Source organism: Heterocephalus glaber, unplaced genomic scaffold (assembly GCF_053883595.1).
Source record: "Heterocephalus glaber isolate CG9 unplaced genomic scaffold, H.glaber_assembly_v1.0 deba00000122, whole genome shotgun sequence".
Lineage (NCBI taxonomy): Eukaryota > Metazoa > Chordata > Mammalia > Rodentia > Bathyergidae > Heterocephalus > Heterocephalus glaber.
The window spans coordinates 38463974-38484822 of record NW_028258138.1 but is presented as its reverse complement, the minus strand read 5'-3'; the positions used below and the strand labels follow the sequence as shown (position 1 = coordinate 38484822).

Genomic DNA, 20849 nt, shown 5'->3' with positions numbered 1-20849 from the left:
AAGAATACCTTTAGAAAATAGAATAGTGTGCACATACTTCACATTTATTAATAGATGGTACTGGGAAGCAAATATGAATATAAATTTTCCACAAATATTTCTTAACCACCACAAAGAAATTATAAATATTTAAAGATTTTCAAACTTTGCCAGAGTATAATTTCATATAAGTCAGAAAAAAATGCTCCATTTAGTTTTGGAAATTATTATATATGACCAGTAATATATACTCCTATTCCAAATAAGGTCTACTAGAATGAGAAGAATAACGTTTACATTTTATGTTAAGCTGCAATGATTTAAAATGACATATTGCTATTACTCAAATATGTGGCCCACAGCTGATTAAAGGAGTGGTCCCCAGCCAGCCTTCTGGTGGCCACTGCACCAGAGGTAATAGTGTAGTACTTGCAGCAAGGTTGAAAGTTGCTCCTATTGTAGAACATATATATTCCTTGCTCATTCCAATCAGAGATATATTTAAGTATCTTTTCTCTGTTATGAACTGTTTCATATATATAATTTTAAAACCATCAACTTCATGTGATAATAGTTGTATTTAAGAAGACTAATGGAAATCAAGCTACAGTTCTAACTTAAGCATAAAAACTTGTCACTTTGAAGATAAGCAGGTTTCTGTGCACAAGCCATCTGGACACTGAATTATTACTTAATTTTTGTCAAGTGAAAAACCAACATATTGACACTTAATTCTTAAAACCTCACAACACCATGCAAATTGTGCTTTATTACCACCATAAAACCAGAACCATTTTAATAGCTAAACACTCATAATAAAAGCTCATAAACAACTTCTTGATTCGCCCACTTTGGGACTTAACTGTGTCAAGAGGATATATTCTTGACATTCCAAATGCTCTATTTGAATGCACTTATAGTGAATAACTCAGAACTATAATGATTTTACCCCATTTATTCTTATTGCTGGATTTCTTTTCCTTTTGTTCTAATAAATGTTTCATTCTTTCTTTGTATTTTACTTCTTAGAGTATCTAAACCAAAAAAGGAAAAACCAGATACATTTACAGAACAGAATAAAAATCAAATGAAGTTAGACTGGATTTATACACAAACACATACGCATATAATATAATAAATAGGATTGAGAGCAGAACCTCAGGCTCAATTATTTTTGCTATTAAATATAGTTCAAATAAATGCTTCAGACACTACTTTCAAGTACTTGGGTCATTTTTATTTATTTTACTTTATACTAATTTGATTATAAAGTCATGCAAATGAAACAGTTGCAATAAAGGCATCTGCACATAAATAAGTCTTTAATGATCCATATTTTAGGCAATTTAGGTTCATGAAAATGTTTACATTAAATTTGACAATTCATCTTAGATTCTCTATGCTGACATAAATAAACAGACATTTTTATTTTCAGTTTACACAAACTTTGTGTATGTAAACATTTTATAATTCACTAAGATTCCTTCAAAGATTCTTTATTAAATCTTTCAGAAAGTAATATTTTAGAAGCACCTTTACACAGATGTCAAAATTCATCTACATTTAAATTATTAAGTTTTATGACTCACATGATTTAAAAATACAAGGGCAGTATATGGGTATATAATTTCTAGACTGGAGATGTGTCTCTTGCAGATTAAGCTAAAAATCATTCTATTTTTTATGAATGATCTAAAATATTTTATTTCCTGTAACATTTTAACATAAATAAAAAAATGGGTGCTAGGTATGAATGTTTATGTCTTCCTAAAATTTGTGTGTTGAAATCTTTATCCCCAAGGTAATGAGATTAAGAGGTGGAGGTCTTTGGGAACTAAATAGATCATGAGCTAGACTCCACATGATTTCAAACCATGAGCTTTTGAAGAAACTTCAGGGAGTGACCTTGAGCCTACCATCTTGAAGACACAAGGTATAACTTGCTGTCTGTGAAGATCAGGCCCTCAGCATTTACAAAAATCACTTGTGCCCTGATTTTGAACTTACTTGCCCCTACATCAGTGAGAAACAAATATCATTTATAAGCCATCAGTGTATGATATTTTTTATGCTAACCCAAGTGGAGTAAAACAAATAATGTGAATGTAACAGTTGAGCTGGATTGTCAATTTAATTGGCTTCAGAACTACCCAGGGGATTAATAAAGCACACTTCTGGGTGTATCTGGGTGTGTCATGGAGTCAGCCACCATGAACTGAACCTTCTGAAAACATGAGCAAAAGTAAACTCCTGCTTTAAATTGTAGTATCAGATATTGTGTATCAGCAATGGAAAAGATGACTGATCCATTGGCATTATATTGTGGACAACTGTGTACTCATTTTTGTTTTTTTTTTTTAGTTTCTCAGTAGTACTCTGGTTAGAGATTATTTGATGTTTCATTTCTTAAATTAAAAATAAATATTCCTTTTGTAATGCAATATGAGATTGTTTTATTGTATTAGTTTCATTATAATGAATAAATTGGTTGAAATTATTAGTAAATGGCACAGTTTTAAAAATATGTAATAATAATTTTAATAGTTTGAACCCTTGTGGAAAACCAAATATACATTTGGTTCAGTAATTCATTTGATGTTGATATGGATTGTGTAAATAATTTCATCACCATTTTTAGGATTTTTTTCCCTCTCTTGTTATATTGAAATATATAAAATATTTGAAAAGACTCACACTATATTAGGTATTTTTGTATCTATTCATATCTGTCAGATTATCCATATTTTTAGGGCATGTATAGTTTTACACAGGCAGAAATAGATATCAACTTTTAGTTTAGAGGGTTTTCTATTTTAAGTATAAAAATTCAGGCATGAATTCTAATGTTGAAACTCACAATAAATAAACAACCAATGATGCATGTCACTATATCTCCAATATGATTGTTTATAAGAGACTGCAATATTGAATATGCCCCAAAACAGGCTGGAAAGAGTTAATCCCACAATTGGCTTGAATATAGAAGTGAGTCCAATTGAAGTCTACATGCCAAGGTTAGAGTAACTCGCACCCAAATTCTGTTCTCACAACTGAAACTTTCTAATTAGAAGGATGATGTTCTAATTACAGCCATATATTTTGCCTATTCTGTTCCAAATTTGAGAATGCTTTGTTTTGTCTTTTATGAGCCTGGTTTACATTAATTTCTATATAAACTGTACAACTGCACATCCTCACACATAGTACTGCCCTTGCATGTAGCCTGCCTTTACCCCAATTGATTACCAATAAAAATCAGTGCCTAGGACTGGGCCAGCACCTTTGTCAGTTGCACTGGCACTGGTCATCCTGGCACCCTGCTTTTTGTCTCTTTTAGTTCTGTCTTTTTGGGTTTTTTTCCCCTCAGGCCTTTGTCGTACACTGAGCCTGAAACTGAAACCTACCACAGAGGTTTCCAATAACATTTCAGGGGTCCTCAGTAACTGTTGAATTTTCAATTATATTATCATCTGTAAAATGAAGTCATTGAAATGAGTCCTGGATTTTGACACAGTAATTATAAAATTAAAATTATATGATAAGAATGAAAATGTTTTAAAGTTAAATGCATTAAAATAATGCTTATATTAATAGAAATCACATTACCTCATTCAGAACTATTTTAGAAATGATTATATTTGACTCATAGTCATCACAATGATTTAATAAAAATAATATATATAAGTTAACATATGTCTGCCTTCTGAATAATAAGGTTACTTAGGCCATTGTCTTTAAAATCAACCCCGAAATTTCCAAATCCAAAAATTAAAATGCATTGTGAAATGAACTGTTAATCTTTTAAAGGATGAAATGATAATAAATACAAAGATTTATTGAACTTCTGTATGTTCTAGTACCCAACAGTTTGATTTTTACTGAATATTTATTTCTTCATTGACTTAATTAAAAAACTTGAAATTAAAAAGAATCATGGCAGTAATACTAAAGAATTCTCCTGGACTTAGAAAAAAATCTACCATTTCAAATACTGTATGATGGAATTACATGTAAGCATGGTTGTCTCACTAAAATTAATTGAGCAATTGTCCTATAATGTATTTAGTAGTGATTATATTTTTTATAACTCTTCCTATTACCTGTTAAAATGATGTGTAACCTAAGTTTCTTTCTATACTTGAGTAGTTAAATTTTGTTCAACATCACCTTCAGTTGTAAACTGTGAACTACATCCTAACCTACTATATCAACAAACTGATAACAAGTTCGAAAGCATATTTTTACAATAGATAGCTGTTCATTAGCCATATACAGGACCCAAGCTTCAGACAGTTGGAGGCTGCCAATTAATCAGACCATATTCTTACATGGCTAATACTTCCTCAAACTATGCCCATATAATTTATGGCCTCATTAAACCATGCCAACATAAGGTAAATGCTGACTGTGGCTAATCAGGTCAATTCTGTATGCCACTTCTAATTTATGGATATACATATATCCTGCAGTTATCATGGGGTAGGACCTTTAGAAACACCTCATTTACACTAGGATACTACTAATTGCTTAGGTTTTTCCTTATCTTTGAAACTCCTCTCCCTCCAAACAGGGTTTCATTTTAAACACAAATAGAAGAGCTAAGCAGTCTCAAGGTCATGATTTTGGTGATGTGAATACATTTTTTCACTCTGTTTCATCTTGATTCCTAATATGGTCACAGCTGTAGTTCTTTAAATTTATTTTAAATTCAATCTTTATCATATTTATGATAGAAAACAGTAATAACAGATGTTGTAAAAACGTAAATGGAGACATTAACAGTGATTTATTTGTGATCATTTATTAAGGATACAAAGACAAATGCTACAGTTTATGAAATATGAAGATATACCATTTAAATTTAATAAATACATTTAATGTATTTCAAATAACTGAATGAGAGAAAGGATGAAATACGTTATATAGAGAGAATTTTTCAGGCTCAAAATATTTCTCTTTTTTAGTTCTCAGTTTTTCTTAGATAACATATTATGATTATTTCATTTAATATAAACTTTCATGAATTTAGGAATTCTGTCCAAATATAATTGCATCTGAAAACTTGAATAGACTATTGTTTATGCAGTTTTGTACAAAAAGAATATCATATAACGTAAGGATAGATTACAAAAGCCACAACACTGTCTATGTACTGAGTTCACCACCTCTTCAAATATGAACTAGAATATTGATAATAGTTAAGCTTAATAATCCCTTTAATCTCCAAATATTCACTAAAGATAGAAAAATGGAGATTAAGCTCACATCCAATATCAATGCCACTATTTTTCCTTACAAAAAGATAATTTGAATTGCTCAGCTTACAAAATGCCTTATTTGTATATATTTTAAATAATGTTATTTTTTGATCCTTAAGTAAAAAATAGGGAGTAGTTTGTGTGTGTGTAAATGTAAATTAATATGTACATATGTATCTGGAGGATATAGATAGATAATGTGTGTGTGTGTGTATATATATCACAGATTCCCACACTTACGCACTATTGTGAGCTTATTCGAAGTTTGTTTGCTTGTTGGAGGATAAGATTGTTTTTCTTAGCATTTTTAGTGCCATGGTATAAAGTTCACAAAAAACATATAAGGAAACCCAAAAAACAAAAATAAATTTAACAAAAAAATAAAACAATCAATTTTATTTTAATAGACTATTTAAAATGCAATAATTCAAGTGCCACTTATATTCATGCGAACTAATAGATTAGAATATTTTTAAATTCATTGTGTCAATAAATTGTTTTCCTCTCACTTGAGCTCGTAATTTTTAATAAAATAAATATTTTTGAGAATTTTAGGCCTTGATATAGTGACATACATATAACCAGTATTCAATTAATATTTTTTAAGAAGGAAGGAACAACTGATTATTAGGCTTTTGTGTATCTAAAGATCATCTTTAAAGATATTTAAGTAAATATAACTGTTCTCTTATCTATTAATGTGTTTTATTTACAGTTAGGACTTAATGTTATATTGTTAATATGAAATAATTACATTTTATTTAATTACTATTTGTAAAATTTTTTCAGAATCCAATAAATCAAAAGAAAGCACTTCAGGTTCATTTCATAGTTTTTACATTTTTCTTAATTTTTTATTATCTTTCCTCTCATATTTATCAATGTCTATGAAGTAGATCTTTGAACTGTTCTCCTTTATAGACATTTCTCAAAGGATATTCAGTTTTACAAAAATAAGCCGCAGCATTTGAAAAACTTTGTATTGCCACTGCCATCAAAATTATTTTGTTGCAAATCTGCTATACTGTATAATGGACATAATTATTCTAAATTGACAATTATCCAACATTAAACATGTTTTTCTGGAACAAAAGAATGATAGACTATCAAAATTAATATCACGGCTACCAATTTAATTTAATGTAAAAGTTAATAAAAATCCCAAGAAAAATAGTTTAAGTGAACAATTTTTACAACTAAGGAAAACCAATAAGTAAACACATACTTGGTAGAACTTAATTATGTATAATAATGAAAGTTAAGTCTCCATGATTTTCAAGTTAATTTGTTAAAGTAAACACATATTAGTATAGCCAACATCACACAAAACACAAGTAAGAAAGAAAAAGACAAAATTATATATAACATTCTCTTTGAACATTGTTTATGCACAAGTTATATTTAAAGCACTTTTTAATATAATCTCCTTAAAACTTTTTTTATTTCTTGTATACTTACTAATTGCTTAATGACTGCTCAGGAATTTTTATTGTATTTCTTAACCATAATGTAGTTGTGTAATTCACTCTTAAGAATACTTCAACTTCTTCAACATTGTTTCTTCATTTTTAAAACAACAATGCTTAGTGAATACTAAATCCAGGAATTATTCATGGAGTCAAATAATAAATCCTATTGCTCTGGAAAATTCTAGAATATTCATTTTAGAATGCTCTACTAATGTAATAAGAAGTCACTCAGCAAATAATTTTAAATGACATATAACTGTAATATTTACTCAAAAATTCTATTTAGTGACAATGACTCCATGAACTTGTCCATTTTAGAACAGATTCAACACTGTAGATATTGTCATCTATTTGTAGAGCAATATCAAGTCAATAATATTATCCTAGGGTCTTGAAAAGCAAAAGCTACCTCTGCATTCTTGAACACCTTGTTTACATTTCAAGGGATAATAAAACTGACTCATATTCACTTTTTAAATTTGATTAACATTATAGAGCCCCATATATTTTAATCTATGTTCTGCAATATAGTCATACTAGCCATTAAGTGGCACTAAAAAGTAAATATATCATATTGTCTCATATTATATTTCAATAGTCCTAATGGATAGCAATTTAGGTGAGTTAATTACTTCTAATCATTAAGAAAAATTGGTTCTCAATTATTCTACTCTTATTAAAAACCTCCATACCTCCAGTTATTTTGCTTTCCAGGCTATTACGCAGAGAAGCATACTGTACCTCTTATGCAGCTGGTGGTTGCAGATGTGGTTGTGCTGGTTGCTATGGCTACAGTGGTTGTGACTGTTGCAGTGGTAAGGGAGGGGATGATAGTAGAGGGAGGCAAAGTGTTGGGAACATCTGGTGAGTGGAAAAAAACAAAATACAAAACAAAATCATATCATGCAAACAAAAGAAAATACAAATGCTTCAAACAATAAATACATGTATCTTACTTAGGTTTAGCATTTACAAGCTTGAACAGAATATAGGGTACAAAACTGTACCACACAGATTCTGTCATTTTTTTCACTTTTTCATGCTCCATCACAAAGCACAATCTTGGAGCTATGTTTGGGAATAAGCAGATTGTTTACGATATTTAAAGTGAAATTAAAATGACAAGAATTCCTTTGTTCACTGAGTCATTTGAAAAGTTTGACATGCAGTAGCAAAATACATATAAGTAAAATAAAAAAAATACATGCTTTGTCAAAGAAATAAAGAAACAACAACACATACAGAAATAACACAAATACCACCATATAGGATTAAAGAAATGTTAAGGATGGATATGTTTATGCTAGTTAAATGCTTTTGGACTTTTTTCTTTTAGGGAAATAATGAGAGGTAATAGGGAAAAAGCAATCTTTAGAAACAAACGAACAAACAAACAAAAGAAGCTAGTTGTTATTATTGTTGTTATTTTGCTTCTTCTGTTCTCACAAATGATGTTAATGTATATTTCAGTCTTGCAATTCTTACCCCAAAAAGATGGTAACGCCTTCTAATAATTTTGCAGTACCTAGGAGTCTTTAACAAGTATTGAGTCAACTAGCATGGAACCCAATATTCTGAAAGTTCTATGACTTATTTTAATATTGCACACCTAGGGGAAGTCATTGAACATCGAACTATAATTTTCAATCTGCAATCCATAATTAATCCAGTTGCCAAAAATTAATATACTGATTCAAATACAAAGAAAATACAGAACAAAAAGAATGGCTTAGTGCTTAATGCCCAAATCTTCCTTCCTTTTACTCAAACCAGTGGAAAATGTGAATTCTAGCAAAGAGAATGTTGAAAGAATAGAGCCAGAGTCAAGCTGTGAGAACCTGAGGAAGATCCCCAGAGAGTCAAATCTTGTCTTGAGTGGTAAGGCATATCATTTACACAGTGAGAAAATTAGAAACAGTTCTTAAATTACCTATAATTATTGTGCTGGAGTTTGATTTCACATGTTTGTCACACAGCCCTTATACGTACAGAGTGCTTGGCAGATTATTTTGCTATTAAAAGGTTTCCTGTCAGTCTCTCAGTAAAAGTCTTTGAGTCACACCAAACATTTTCCAGTTCTTTACTTCTGATAAATGCCCCTACTCAAGCTGCAGACTCTACCTGCTGAATTCACTACATTGGAGACACCAGCAAGCAGCATGAGATCACTCTCTTATCTTGAATATTGATGTTTACACCTGTTTTTCAACAGGGAAAATGATTCCTGGCCAGTCAAATTAAGAAAACAACCTCTGAAAACGCAACAGTGCTACATTAATCACTAGAGAAAATGGGTATTGCCTGGAGTGCAATTTACCATAATCATAAAGTAGAAGAGACTTTAGCAGTAATGTAAATGAATAAATATTATGTATATTTGCTCATATCCTTCTCACTTGCTAATTTTTATGCTCTTTCATAGTCAGCTTTCTTAGTTTTGACAAACTGAAGGTAATGAATAGCTTCTAAATTTAAGAATAGACATGTATAATTTAAACTTATAGTTATCTAAAATAGAAAATACTACAATCTTTGTTAGCAAAATCATTTGTTCATTAGAATCTCAAAATATACACATTTAATAAATGGAAAGGTCTATATCTTCCAGAGCTGTCAAATACAAGATTAAATAATAATATTAGTTTAAAACCCCATGTAAAGTTTCTGCTATCTCCACAATTGTCACAGGTTGTAAAATATCAGACAGTGGGTTAAAAGAGTACTACTTTAAATATTATCCGAGTAAGAAAACAACCTTTCAAAATCTACTGTATCACCTTATTGTTAAAAACTGGAATACAAGTAACAAGGTTTTCTTTTTGTTCATTTGTTTATTTTAGTTTAGCCAAAAGAAAACATTATTTTAATTTTTCTTTATTCCATAACAAGAATAGAAATTCTGAATTGTTTGGGGTCTACATATTTTCAAATCTTGTGAGTGTGCATTCTTTTGTAAACCAAAACCTCTCCTGATTCCCTAAAGTGTCAACATGAATTAAACATGTGTTATTTCCCCCGGAGTACAATTGAAAGATTTTAAAAGGATGGGTTGTTGTAATAATTGAACTTCCCAGAATATTTTTAAATGTCCAGATATATAATCTTACAAATCATTGTTGGCAGACAGTGTAGCTGCTGATTCTCTCCTTGGAATCATCTTCCTCTCTGCCTTCTTAAATACATGAGGCTAAAATCAAATTGGCTGGTAGCAATTTGGTAAAAGTGCTTTGGCCAATAGAAAAACCAGATCTAGAAAGTGACTTCTCAAAAGGAAATCTCTTCCAGTCACTGTTACATATTTTTAACTGCCACCAGCTAATTGTTTCCTGTGTTTTGAAACTTTTTAAATATTTTCCTGTAATCATAAGGTTCCTTCATCCTATTGCTTCTTTTTATCATTTATTCACATTCATTCAATTATTTCAATTCCACTGTGAGACGGTAAAAGCTGAAGTAACCTACATATTAAGTTCTACAAGATTCAATCAATTATAATTAAACAACATAAATCTAATTGGAATTAGTTGAAATTGTCAGAAAGATTAAGAACGGTATACAAATTTCTACCTTCTAATTAAACTTTTTACTTGCTCTAATTTTAGTCTCCTGACTCCTGACTTGGCAACTAGTCCTTGAAGAAAACTCTGCCCAGTTTAGTTTTGAAACTCCAGCACAAATTAGAAGATCAATAAATAACTTACCAAATAAATCTGTTACAGTATTATTAACGTACAACTATTCTAGGGGATCTATAAAACAGAACTTATTTCAAAGGGTCAAGTAACTATTATAGAAGTAAAGATTTTCTTTCTATCAAAAAATCTGTCTTTATCCTCAAGATAAATACAATGTTTATTTTCTGAAAGTAAATTTTCAAGACCACAGTCTACTTTTCCTTTAGCAATTTTTATTATTAGTGCAGGTTGAAAATGCATAATACAATAGTTATTCTTTCAGAGAATCAGTACATGTATATAACATATCTTGATCATTTTCTATCCTTTTACCACCCCACTGTCATTATATTGCTCTTTCATATCTCCAGAAAAATCTGTCCTTATATCTCCTACCATGTAGCACCTAATATTTGCTCATCTTATCTGGAACATTGAAAGAAATGTGAGCCTGACTTAAGGTTGACATTTTCCATGTCTCCACATGAATTCTTCATTTTCACTTGATTTTGTAGAATTCAATGATTCATTTACTAAATTTAAAAAATGTATATGGTGTATGTAATACATAACATTATATATACTACTTATATAATCCATACTATTCTATGTCCATGCATTAATTATGCATATACATTATTATATAATTATGGGTTATATAATTTGTGTACAAGTATTTAACTTTTAGGTGATGAATTATGAATCTTTTATAGAAGCACACATACAAATGCACAGGTTTCTTTAATGGACAAATATGAACATTTTTATTCATAGGACACAGAAAAATAATGGTTCCAATGCATGAAAATAACTGCTTATAATTTTTCCTATGCATGTTGTGAATTATTATGAATTATGTTTTTCATCCGTTGCATACATAAAGCACTCTTATCATGTAAAAGGTAAATTCTAGAGTCTTTATGTGTCAGAAAGAACTACTAAATCTAGTCAATTGAACAACTGCACGTTAGTGCAGGCAAATTCTAAGCTGCAAAATGTATTCAAGAAGTGAATGTTGTGGTACAAAACGAATATAATGCAAATACCACAGATTATTTCTATAAAAATGTAGTACCTGTTAAGTCACAATTTCAGCTTGAACAACAACACTGTTGAACAAGAAAAGTAAAAACTGTGTTCAAGTATCACGACTAAACCTTATTATGATAACATTTAGCCCATTATCTCTCCTGCTCAGCCCACATGACTATGACATGAAGACTTCCACACTCCAATGTTTTAAGGCAGCTGCAAACTGGAGTTTTCCTGTGATAACAGGGAGTGGAGGTACTCAGAGTGTATACACCTGGCTTCTTTGCTTTACTTCTCATAGTACCATAAGGAACATGTTTAAGCTCAGTACATGGGAGGAAATCTGCCCTTGGCACAAATGCCGGAGGTTGTTTTGTCTATATTTTGTGCTGTCATAACATAACATTAGCATGCATCCCAAGTTATTATATTAGTTTTTCTCTTTCCTGACCATCAATCAACTCCTAATTTAAATAGGTTCTCATTTGTAAATTGTCATCCAATGCTGCAATGAATTAATATCTTCCTTCTCTCCACTTATAAGAACTATGGAGACACCAGTATACGTGGTTACTATATGTTATATCACAATTGAGTCTAGGTGTATTTCACCAAATAGTAGACTCTGTCTTTGTTTTTTTTAAAATATCACTTTACCTTAGAACAAGCATACTCTGACCCAATTCTTCATTAGCTTTCTATCACAGAATAGCTCCTTTTTCTTGGTGCACCTAGTAAAATGCTGCTGTCACGACTCAGCCTAATTTCTCCCTGCTCTGTGAAGACTGACTCTACCCACTAAGTCTCAAAGAATTTCTTTTCACTCTCACTATCCATCGCACTTTAGCTACTGTTTTCCTCACTCTATCCCAGCAGTGCCCCATGACTATGATGCTTGTATCCATAGTGTGCTAGCAATTTGAGAGTTATGCGTATCCCACTGGCTATTGACTGCTCTCTTTTCTGGTGGAAAGCAGAAGTCAAAACATATATGTTATACTATAGTAACACTTTAAAATTTGTACTAATTTTTATACTGAATATATAAATTTTATTTTTTAAACACTTGTTAATAATATAGTACACAATATGTACCAAGGCTGCTTGTGAAATCAGTGGTTAAAAAGTGAGAGTCAAAATTCATCTTATTAAAGTGCATTGCTTGTATTTTTTCTGTGAAAAACATAAAAATATATCCATGGTATACTTGTGTGCTTCCTAAGGGAACCTAGCTGAATTAGGCAGATGCTTTATAAATGCTACTACTGATGATAATGAAAATGCCAATAGATAGGATATATCACTAACCCAGCCTAATATATGATTAAATCACTACAAAAAGTTTCCCTCTTATTTTTCATGTGTGAGGTGAATTTTAGTAAGTCTTGTTAAGGCCCAGCAAGTCTAAATTATTACTACAGAAAATAAAAATCCAGCATCCCGAAAAAACATTCTAAATGAAGATTTTCAATGTTTTTCAAAGTGTTTATGCTCTGACTCAGATCATCCAATTAAAAATCATAGAAAAGGGTTTCTTTCTTTTCATTCTAATGAAGGAAATAAAAAAATGCAACCACACTTTGTTATTGGAGCTTATTAGAGCACAAGCGATCCCATATAACCCTGTCAGAATGAAATCAGTTTCAACAAGCATTGTATACAATAAACTGCAGAGTGGTACAGCACCTTTTTTCCAATAACGAGCTTTTCAGGTTAAAGGTATGTTCAGTTCTCTACAAATGCAGTGCACAATAATTTCTAACTTGTCAACCTGTTTTGTTTTGTGGCAGTTTCTCTTTTTAAAAATGGCATTCAGAGTGGATTTTCAAAGCAAAATTAGGTCTAAAAAGCCCCCAGAAGCCCATGCTGCTTGTTTCTCTCCAAAGACTAGTGTTCAAATAGGGAGCAAAACTGCTACCAGGTAGTGTGGAATCCATATGTTTAATTCTTGCTGTATGTTACTAACAACTCTTTCCACTCCAGCATGGTCACAGGGTAATCAACACAAAACAAGAGTTACTAGTGAAGATGCATAAGGATTAGAACTCTATGGATAATAGAAATATTAAAGGGTACCTTTTTATTAGAAAGTATTCACATTTCTTTATCTTAAAAAAATGGAAAATCCTAGGGCTGGGATTTAGCTCAGTAGTTTTGTCGCCTGCTGCGCAAGCGCAAGGACCCAAGTTCAATCCCTGGTACCAAAAAAAAGAAGAACATCCTTAATCTTTTACTGTTAATTCCACCGGGAGCAATAATAAGAGGAAAATTGGCTGTATTTGCTTTTACCTGAGCAAGAGAAGAAGGATGTTTATCTGTTCCCAATACATTCAGCTACATGTAGCAGCCTATTTGGATTAGAGCAAAAAAGTGGATAGCAACAGTGAGGCTCTTACCTAAATGACAACCTCCAGGTTCACATGGCTCAACGCACCACTGCATGACTTTTTAAGAGTCATAGAGGAACCTCAGGTGCTTCATAAAAAGGAACTTTTTGCAAAATAAGATTTGAACAAATTCCCATCCATCATTATGGTAGCTTCCACTGGCTTCCTGATACCAAATGGAATCGTTATACAATAATAATAAAAAGCTACTCTTAAAAAATGAAAAGTGCTGCAATTTCAGCCATAGGTGACAATTACAAAAAAAATTATGAATAAAACCAATGTGTTATTTGAAAAAGCACATGCATTTGAAATGTTTTTTTAACATTCCAATCTGATAAAAGTACAGTGAGATTTAAAGTAAAATAAAAATGCTTTTGACATGAATAATCTTATATCCTTTACCTACACCAGTATCTGAGATTTTTCCTAAAAGAATTTTACCTAAATTAGCTGATTCCATGGGATAATACTGTGTCATTCATTTAAAAAAATCTTAATTCAAGTCTGAATATACAAATGAGGAGTGTGATATATTAGAAAAACCTTGATTGAGGAACCCAGATATTTTGACTTTTCATATAGGCTCTCTGATGAAATAGCTGAAAAGCATTTTGCATATTATTTATTCTCTGTGCATCTATGCTTCCTAATCTAAAAATTGAAAAGCTTGGACTTGATTATTTATATAAAACTTTTCAGACCAGGTTTCGACCAGTGGTAGATCACAGATAATCTTCTGAAAGCAAAGTATTTTCAGCCAAAAAATTATATATTTTAACATGAATTTAAGAGATACAAAGAATTCTTAAAGATGTTGGTTTAGATTCAAATTGAAATGATATAAACTTACATGTGGTGTTAGATTTCCTCTTGCGATGCTAGGATAAATTTGTGTGTCTTAAAAATCTTAAAGATAACCTAAAAGTCAATATTTAGGATATAAAATTAGGCTTACTACCCACCTACATTTAAATATAACATGCTTATATTTAAAATCTCTCTTAAATTTCTCATTTGATACTACTTTTAAGTACCCATGTTTCATTCTGTAAATGAGTAATTTAACTCATACTAGATTGATGTCCCTATATAGATTTCTCAACATGAAGCTTACTAGAAATATTTCTCATGCTCATCTTTAATACACTTTTTTTTTTGGGGGGGGGGACCGGGGATCAAACTCGGAGCCTTGCACTTCTGAGGCTGGCGCCAGAACCACTGAGCTAAACTCCCGGGCCCTAATCCACTAGTTTTTAACACATAAATTCCATAGAAGATAAAGTGAATTCCTGAATCTTGATTATAACTAAACTGCTCCACCTTTGTTGATGGTGAAGAGAGTACCAGGAGATATAACTAAGAGAATTTATCAATTTAGAAGGATTATACTTTGGTAAAATATGTATTTCCTTATAAAAATCATATTTTGAATGAAAATAATCTGGAAATATCACCAATCTTTGTTACTATTTATTAAGACATAATGTATTAAATAATAGATTTTAAATTTAAGAAGAGCTGGATCCTCACAAAAGTTGAAAAATTGTCATTAAACTGCATTTGGAAAGTATTGCACAGAACTAATTTTAGTGAAACCTAACTTTCACATACATGTTTGTTGGTTGCCAAGTGTTAAAAGGAAATGAAATGCATTCAAATACATTTAATATTGCAATAAATGAATACTCATTTGGAAGGTGATTGAATCATAGTGAATATATAATTGCCTTTAGATGTGAGGATTGGATGGGAAAAGGCATGGGTAAAGGGACAAGTGACCTGGAAAGGTTTATTTCCCTACCTGGCTGTTTTCTTTCCTTTCTGCTTTCATGTCACTATGATCTGAGTATTTTTCCTCTGCCCAGGCCCTTCCACCACTACATGCTTGCCTTGGAGCCGGATGACCACAGAGGTAAAATAAACATCTCCTCCTTAAGTTGTAGATGTCTAGTATTGTGTTTCATTAACAAGAAAGTGACAAAGACACGAAGTAAATACATTTTTCCCCTTTATATCATAAAAGCTATAAAGTTTTTATTTTGGTAACCATGGGATATCATATTTTACAATGATTTTTCTCAGGAGTAAAGGGACTTGTATCCATAGACAGAAATATATATGTGTATATGCTTGTATATATGTGAACATGGTTGCATTTGTATGATATATGTATGTATATATTAACATATCCAAATAATTAATTCAATTAAATTTTTACTGTTTAGGAGAGAGGGTGAGAGAAATTTAATCATCAAAGAACTGTTTATTAATTGCTTACTATTTATCTAAAAACTAGGAGTTCATAGATAAAAAGACACAAAATCACTGATTTCAAGGAAATCATAATTCATTATGAGGATGTAAAATATGTTCCAAAGTATAAGTACATATACATATAATATGCATATGTATACACATAGATTATACAGTCATCAGCTGCATCATGAAAAGGAAACATTCTAAGAAATACATATTTAGACAAATTTTAATATTTTGAGAACACTATACAGTATACTTTCACAAATCTCCATGACAGAGGTCAGTCATTTGATGTAATTTCTGATTAAAACAAGACTTATGAGGTGGCTGCTGCTGGTGGTAAGTCATGGCATATTGTTTTACAGTAATTTTTCAATAAGCAGAAGGATTACACTCTAAAATGATAACAGTGTACTATGTCAATATGCAAGCAATGCAGTCATTATTATTATCAAGCACATGCTTGTATGGGTCATATTCTTAACAGCTGGAGAGCATTGGGTGTGTTTACATGAGCATCACCACATACAAGTGAGGAACTCATTATGCTATGATGTTTTGATGTTTCCAGTACCATTAAGTGACAGCAATTTTTCAGCTCTATTTTAAAACTATGAGAGCAGTTTTGTACCAGCAGCCCTTTATTGACCAAAATGACATCAAATAAATAGCTGTGATAAGTCAAATAAGAATAAATGTCCTGTAGAAAATTAAAATGAAGTGATGTGGGACTGGGAACTACTTTTTGATAGGTGTGGACAAAAGGACCTCTCTAAGAAGACTAATTTAATCTGAGATTTGAATGACAAGAGTCAGTTCTGATAAGGCATTCCTGACAGCATTATTCTTCACTCCTTGCATAAGTATTCAAGCACAAAGTCCTAAAAAAGGACAAGAGCTTGATGTCTTAGATGAGTTGAAAGAGGATCAAAGAGACAGAAGTGAATATGTGCAGGATGCTAAGAGATGCCACACACATAGGAAGTGGAAACCATACTAGATTAGGCTTGGTAGAGTAATGAGGGTTTGGGTTTTACATTAAGCGTGGTGAAATGCCTTCAGGTAATTTAAATGGGGAAGAGATGTGAAGGATTAAACGTAAAAGGTTTATACTTTTCAGTTGTGTAGGAAGTAGATTTAGTCAAGGAAACGGGGGTCATTAGAAAATATTTCAATATCTAAAACAGAGAGGATGATCAAGAGAAATGGGCACAGTGGAGCATGTTTTGGAAGCATACTAACAACATTTGCTGGTGAGAGAAAAGAGGAATCAAGGATAGTTCTTAGATTCTAAAACAAGTACATAAAATGTTGCTACAGTGTTTGTGAAAACTGCACTGTAACAAGCTGTAAGGCAGATTTATTTAAATTCTATATTGTCTGTTTAGATATGCCATTTTTTCCTGAAAACTACTGCTGAATTTTTCACTCATGAGCCATCACATATTGCTTGAATTCTCGAACAAATGAGCCAATTAATGCACATATATGTGGATAGAAGGACTCTGAATTTTTGTAAAGGTACAGCCAAGACGTATTTCCACATAAACAAATCTAATCTGAATGTCATCGATTCTATCCCTCCATTGACTAAACCATAATGATACAGCTAAAAGAAAAGATTATATATAAAAAGTGCAAAAAAAGATTGTGTTGTACGATGAAATTTTTGAATGATATACCCTTTTCTCTCTTAGGCAGAAACAAAGATTTTTCCTATCCATACTTTAGCAAGGGGTCTAACTAGACCTGCAGGAACATTTATTTCAAAATGGTATATCCCTGTGAAATTTTGACTGTGAAAGCTGAAACCTTAATTTATCCACTTCATGCTCAGCTTAAAACGAAGACATGGAATCCAGGTCCAACTCCATATTGAGTATGCCCACACACATGCCCTTTTAAATATCTTATAAAGCAAATGGTATTCTTGTCACCACTGTTTTATTTCATCCCTCTTTTCTCTGCAGAGTTCAACAGCATATTCATCCAGTCAGAGGTACACCTTTCCTACAGGTATCAGAGCTTTCTCTACGTATTCATGTCCAGAAATGATGTTTTATCTCAAAGATTAAAGAAAGCACTGTTTTAAGAATCATCCAACTAGTTACTGCCTGGAAACTCTCAACCAGAGATGAGAGCAGCAACCTAGAGCTCTTCCATTAGCGAACTGTTTGTTGCTCCATATGGATATCTTTTCTACCCTTTTCTTCTTACACCATATATTTTCCAACTATGCTTCTAAAGAAAGCTGCTCCAAAGGAAAAATGCTCATTATGAATCCACAGAATTAATTTACCAACTGGTAGGTCTGTTTCTATGTGAAGGAACAGATTTTAGTTGAATCCCTTTTTAATGTTTGCTAGGCTGTACATCTGTCCATTATCCGTGCTTCTCTTTCCTGCTCCACACCCACTGATACGGGCTCAAATATTCACTCTTTTTATTCCATCATGATCCGAAGGATCACCTGGCCTAATAGTACAACTAAACAAAAAATTTAGGTAGCTTTCCAATGTTTCCAATTTTTTGTTTCTGGATAACTGTAATAATAGATTCATGTTATAAAATCTTCCAACTTTTTTAGTTACACATTTTCTATGAAGCATAGAAATAATGTTTTCATTTTATTATAATGAGTACTCATTAGCTTCCAAAATATTTCTAATCATGATATGAATATGTGAAAGATATGTCCCTGTAATAAGGATATTTCTATTATCACCATAGTTGCTTAGTTATATGATGATATGTTTGAAAACAAATTTAAATATTACCTTATGATATTCCTAAACTATTTCAAAATTATGAAAATATTCATGCATATACATATTATTTTGCTACACTGAAGGTGAACTAATGAACCTGAAATTGTGTTTATTTTGTGAATACATTTTAAGTATTTGGAAGAGACTACAGATGCATTAGAAATGTCTATTAAAATTAAAAGTCCCCCCCGCCATGACTCAATTCGCTTCTCTTACATGGTAGCAAGTTATTTGCAGTGGAGAATCAGCACCTAGGATAGATAAAGTGCCTGCATTTTACCTACTGTCTGGATGAGATATATGCTAGAATGAGCTACAGAACTTGGAAGCTTGGCTTTCAACAATAGTCAGTCTGTATATTTGCTTGTACAGATTTTTGTATCTGAGTATTTTTTATATTTATTATTAATAAAATTGGAGTGAAAGTAAGTCTTATTATTTTCTAAAGCTCAAAAGGCACATTTAATAGCTTCATACCATTCATTAAACCAAAAACACATAGACGTTTCTAGCAATCATATTGTTATCATACATTTTTTAAAATTCAAAGCATTCTTTTTATAATTGTTCTCACCAAATAACAGTAAAATGTGAGGGTCCCATTCTATGTATGTATTGCTTTTAAAGTTACTTATCATGGAAATATTAAAATCATAAATTACCATAATTTTCATCAGCATTTATTTTAATAGACACATAGATGGACAAACACATCGTAAATTTTAGAGATTGCAATACAGCAACTATGATAAACTGGCAGTACAGAAAAACAAGAAAAGTTTTATTTTATCTCACTGTATACAATCATAATACTACTTATAGAGAATAAAGATGCAATTTTCTAGAAAAGAAAATTAGCGTAAAATTAAAATGTGGAAAGGTTTTAATGGCTAACTTCATTCAAAGGCAGAATAGCAAGAGCTAAGATAATTAATGAATTCTTTAAAATCTTATTTATTCAAGGAAAAAATAATGAACTAATAGAATAAGTTAGAGCAGTGGTAAAATGATTTTAATACACATAAATTTGAAGAAGGAGGTGTTATATCATGAAAAGCTTTCTGGAATAATGCATCTCAAATTCACTATAACTGTCAGAAACCTGAGCTCTCCACTGAAGCTCTGATGTGACTCCCTGCCGTTCTAGCCTGCAATCTGCACCTGGGATAATAAAACTGCTGGTGGAAAGAGTAATGATCTAGTCAAATTTTTCCACTAGTCTAATCATATTCCTTTATATATCCTAAAGAGGGCACTGTGGCTAGAAGAGACATAAGAAAGTTCCAGTATCTTCGTCCGTCTTATAATTGTATTTGGAGGAATGGTTATGAACTTCTCTAATATGAGTTTAAAGAAAAATAAAAAACATGGAGAAAGTTGAGAAGTAAGAAGGGTCAGATTTGAGAAATGTGGACGTTTGTGTTTGTCACTCTCTGTAGAAAACTTTTCTCAAAATTTCCTAAGTCCCATATGTTTCTGACACCTTCGAAAGGGAAAATTTTAATCAATTGATCACAAATAAGATTAGCCTAAAGTTAGTGGCAATTTCCTGTGGCCACGTTTCATGTGATAAATAGGTGTCGGCTATGTTCTCCGTAACAGGTGAATACAGATCTGGATAATCTGCTTGGGGAGAAGAAATTTTACTTAAATTCTCTGAACTTGATATTGTATTAGAGAAACAAGGCAGATCACAACTTTAGCCCTACTGTGATGGTATTAATTTGCTATAAAGTTTAATTTTTAGCATTTTCCCTATTCCTTAACAAGAATTTATATATATATATCAAGAATTTATATATATATATATATATATATATATATATATATATATATATATATAATCTTCCAGTAGTGTTACACTGCTTTGTGGTCTGAATACTTTTGATGGAAGATTTGTGGTAGTAAATTGGATGAAATTCTTCAGGAAGACTTGGGGTTGAGCTGGCCTTTGTATAATGACACTGGTGATATTATAATGTTAGTTAGATTTGTGTATTGTGTGTTAGATTTGTGTTAG

At 31.4% G+C, this 20849-nt stretch overlaps 1 protein-coding gene across 4 annotated transcripts in view; it reads right to left on the bottom strand.

Moving 5' to 3' along the window:
• Window positions 1-20849, bottom strand: part of Cadm2 (cell adhesion molecule 2) — a 1033997-nt gene that overhangs the window by 63270 nt on the left and 949878 nt on the right. For 2 of the 4 annotated variants that reach the window (XM_021238785.2, XM_004857903.4), the window contains one exon: window positions 7448-7567. The exons of the other annotated variants lie outside the window; for them this stretch is intronic. In XM_021238785.2, the coding sequence (XP_021094444.1) occupies window positions 7448-7567 (120 nt within the window). The remainder of the gene's footprint in view (window positions 1-7447; window positions 7568-20849) is intronic. 4 annotated transcript variants of the gene reach the window in all.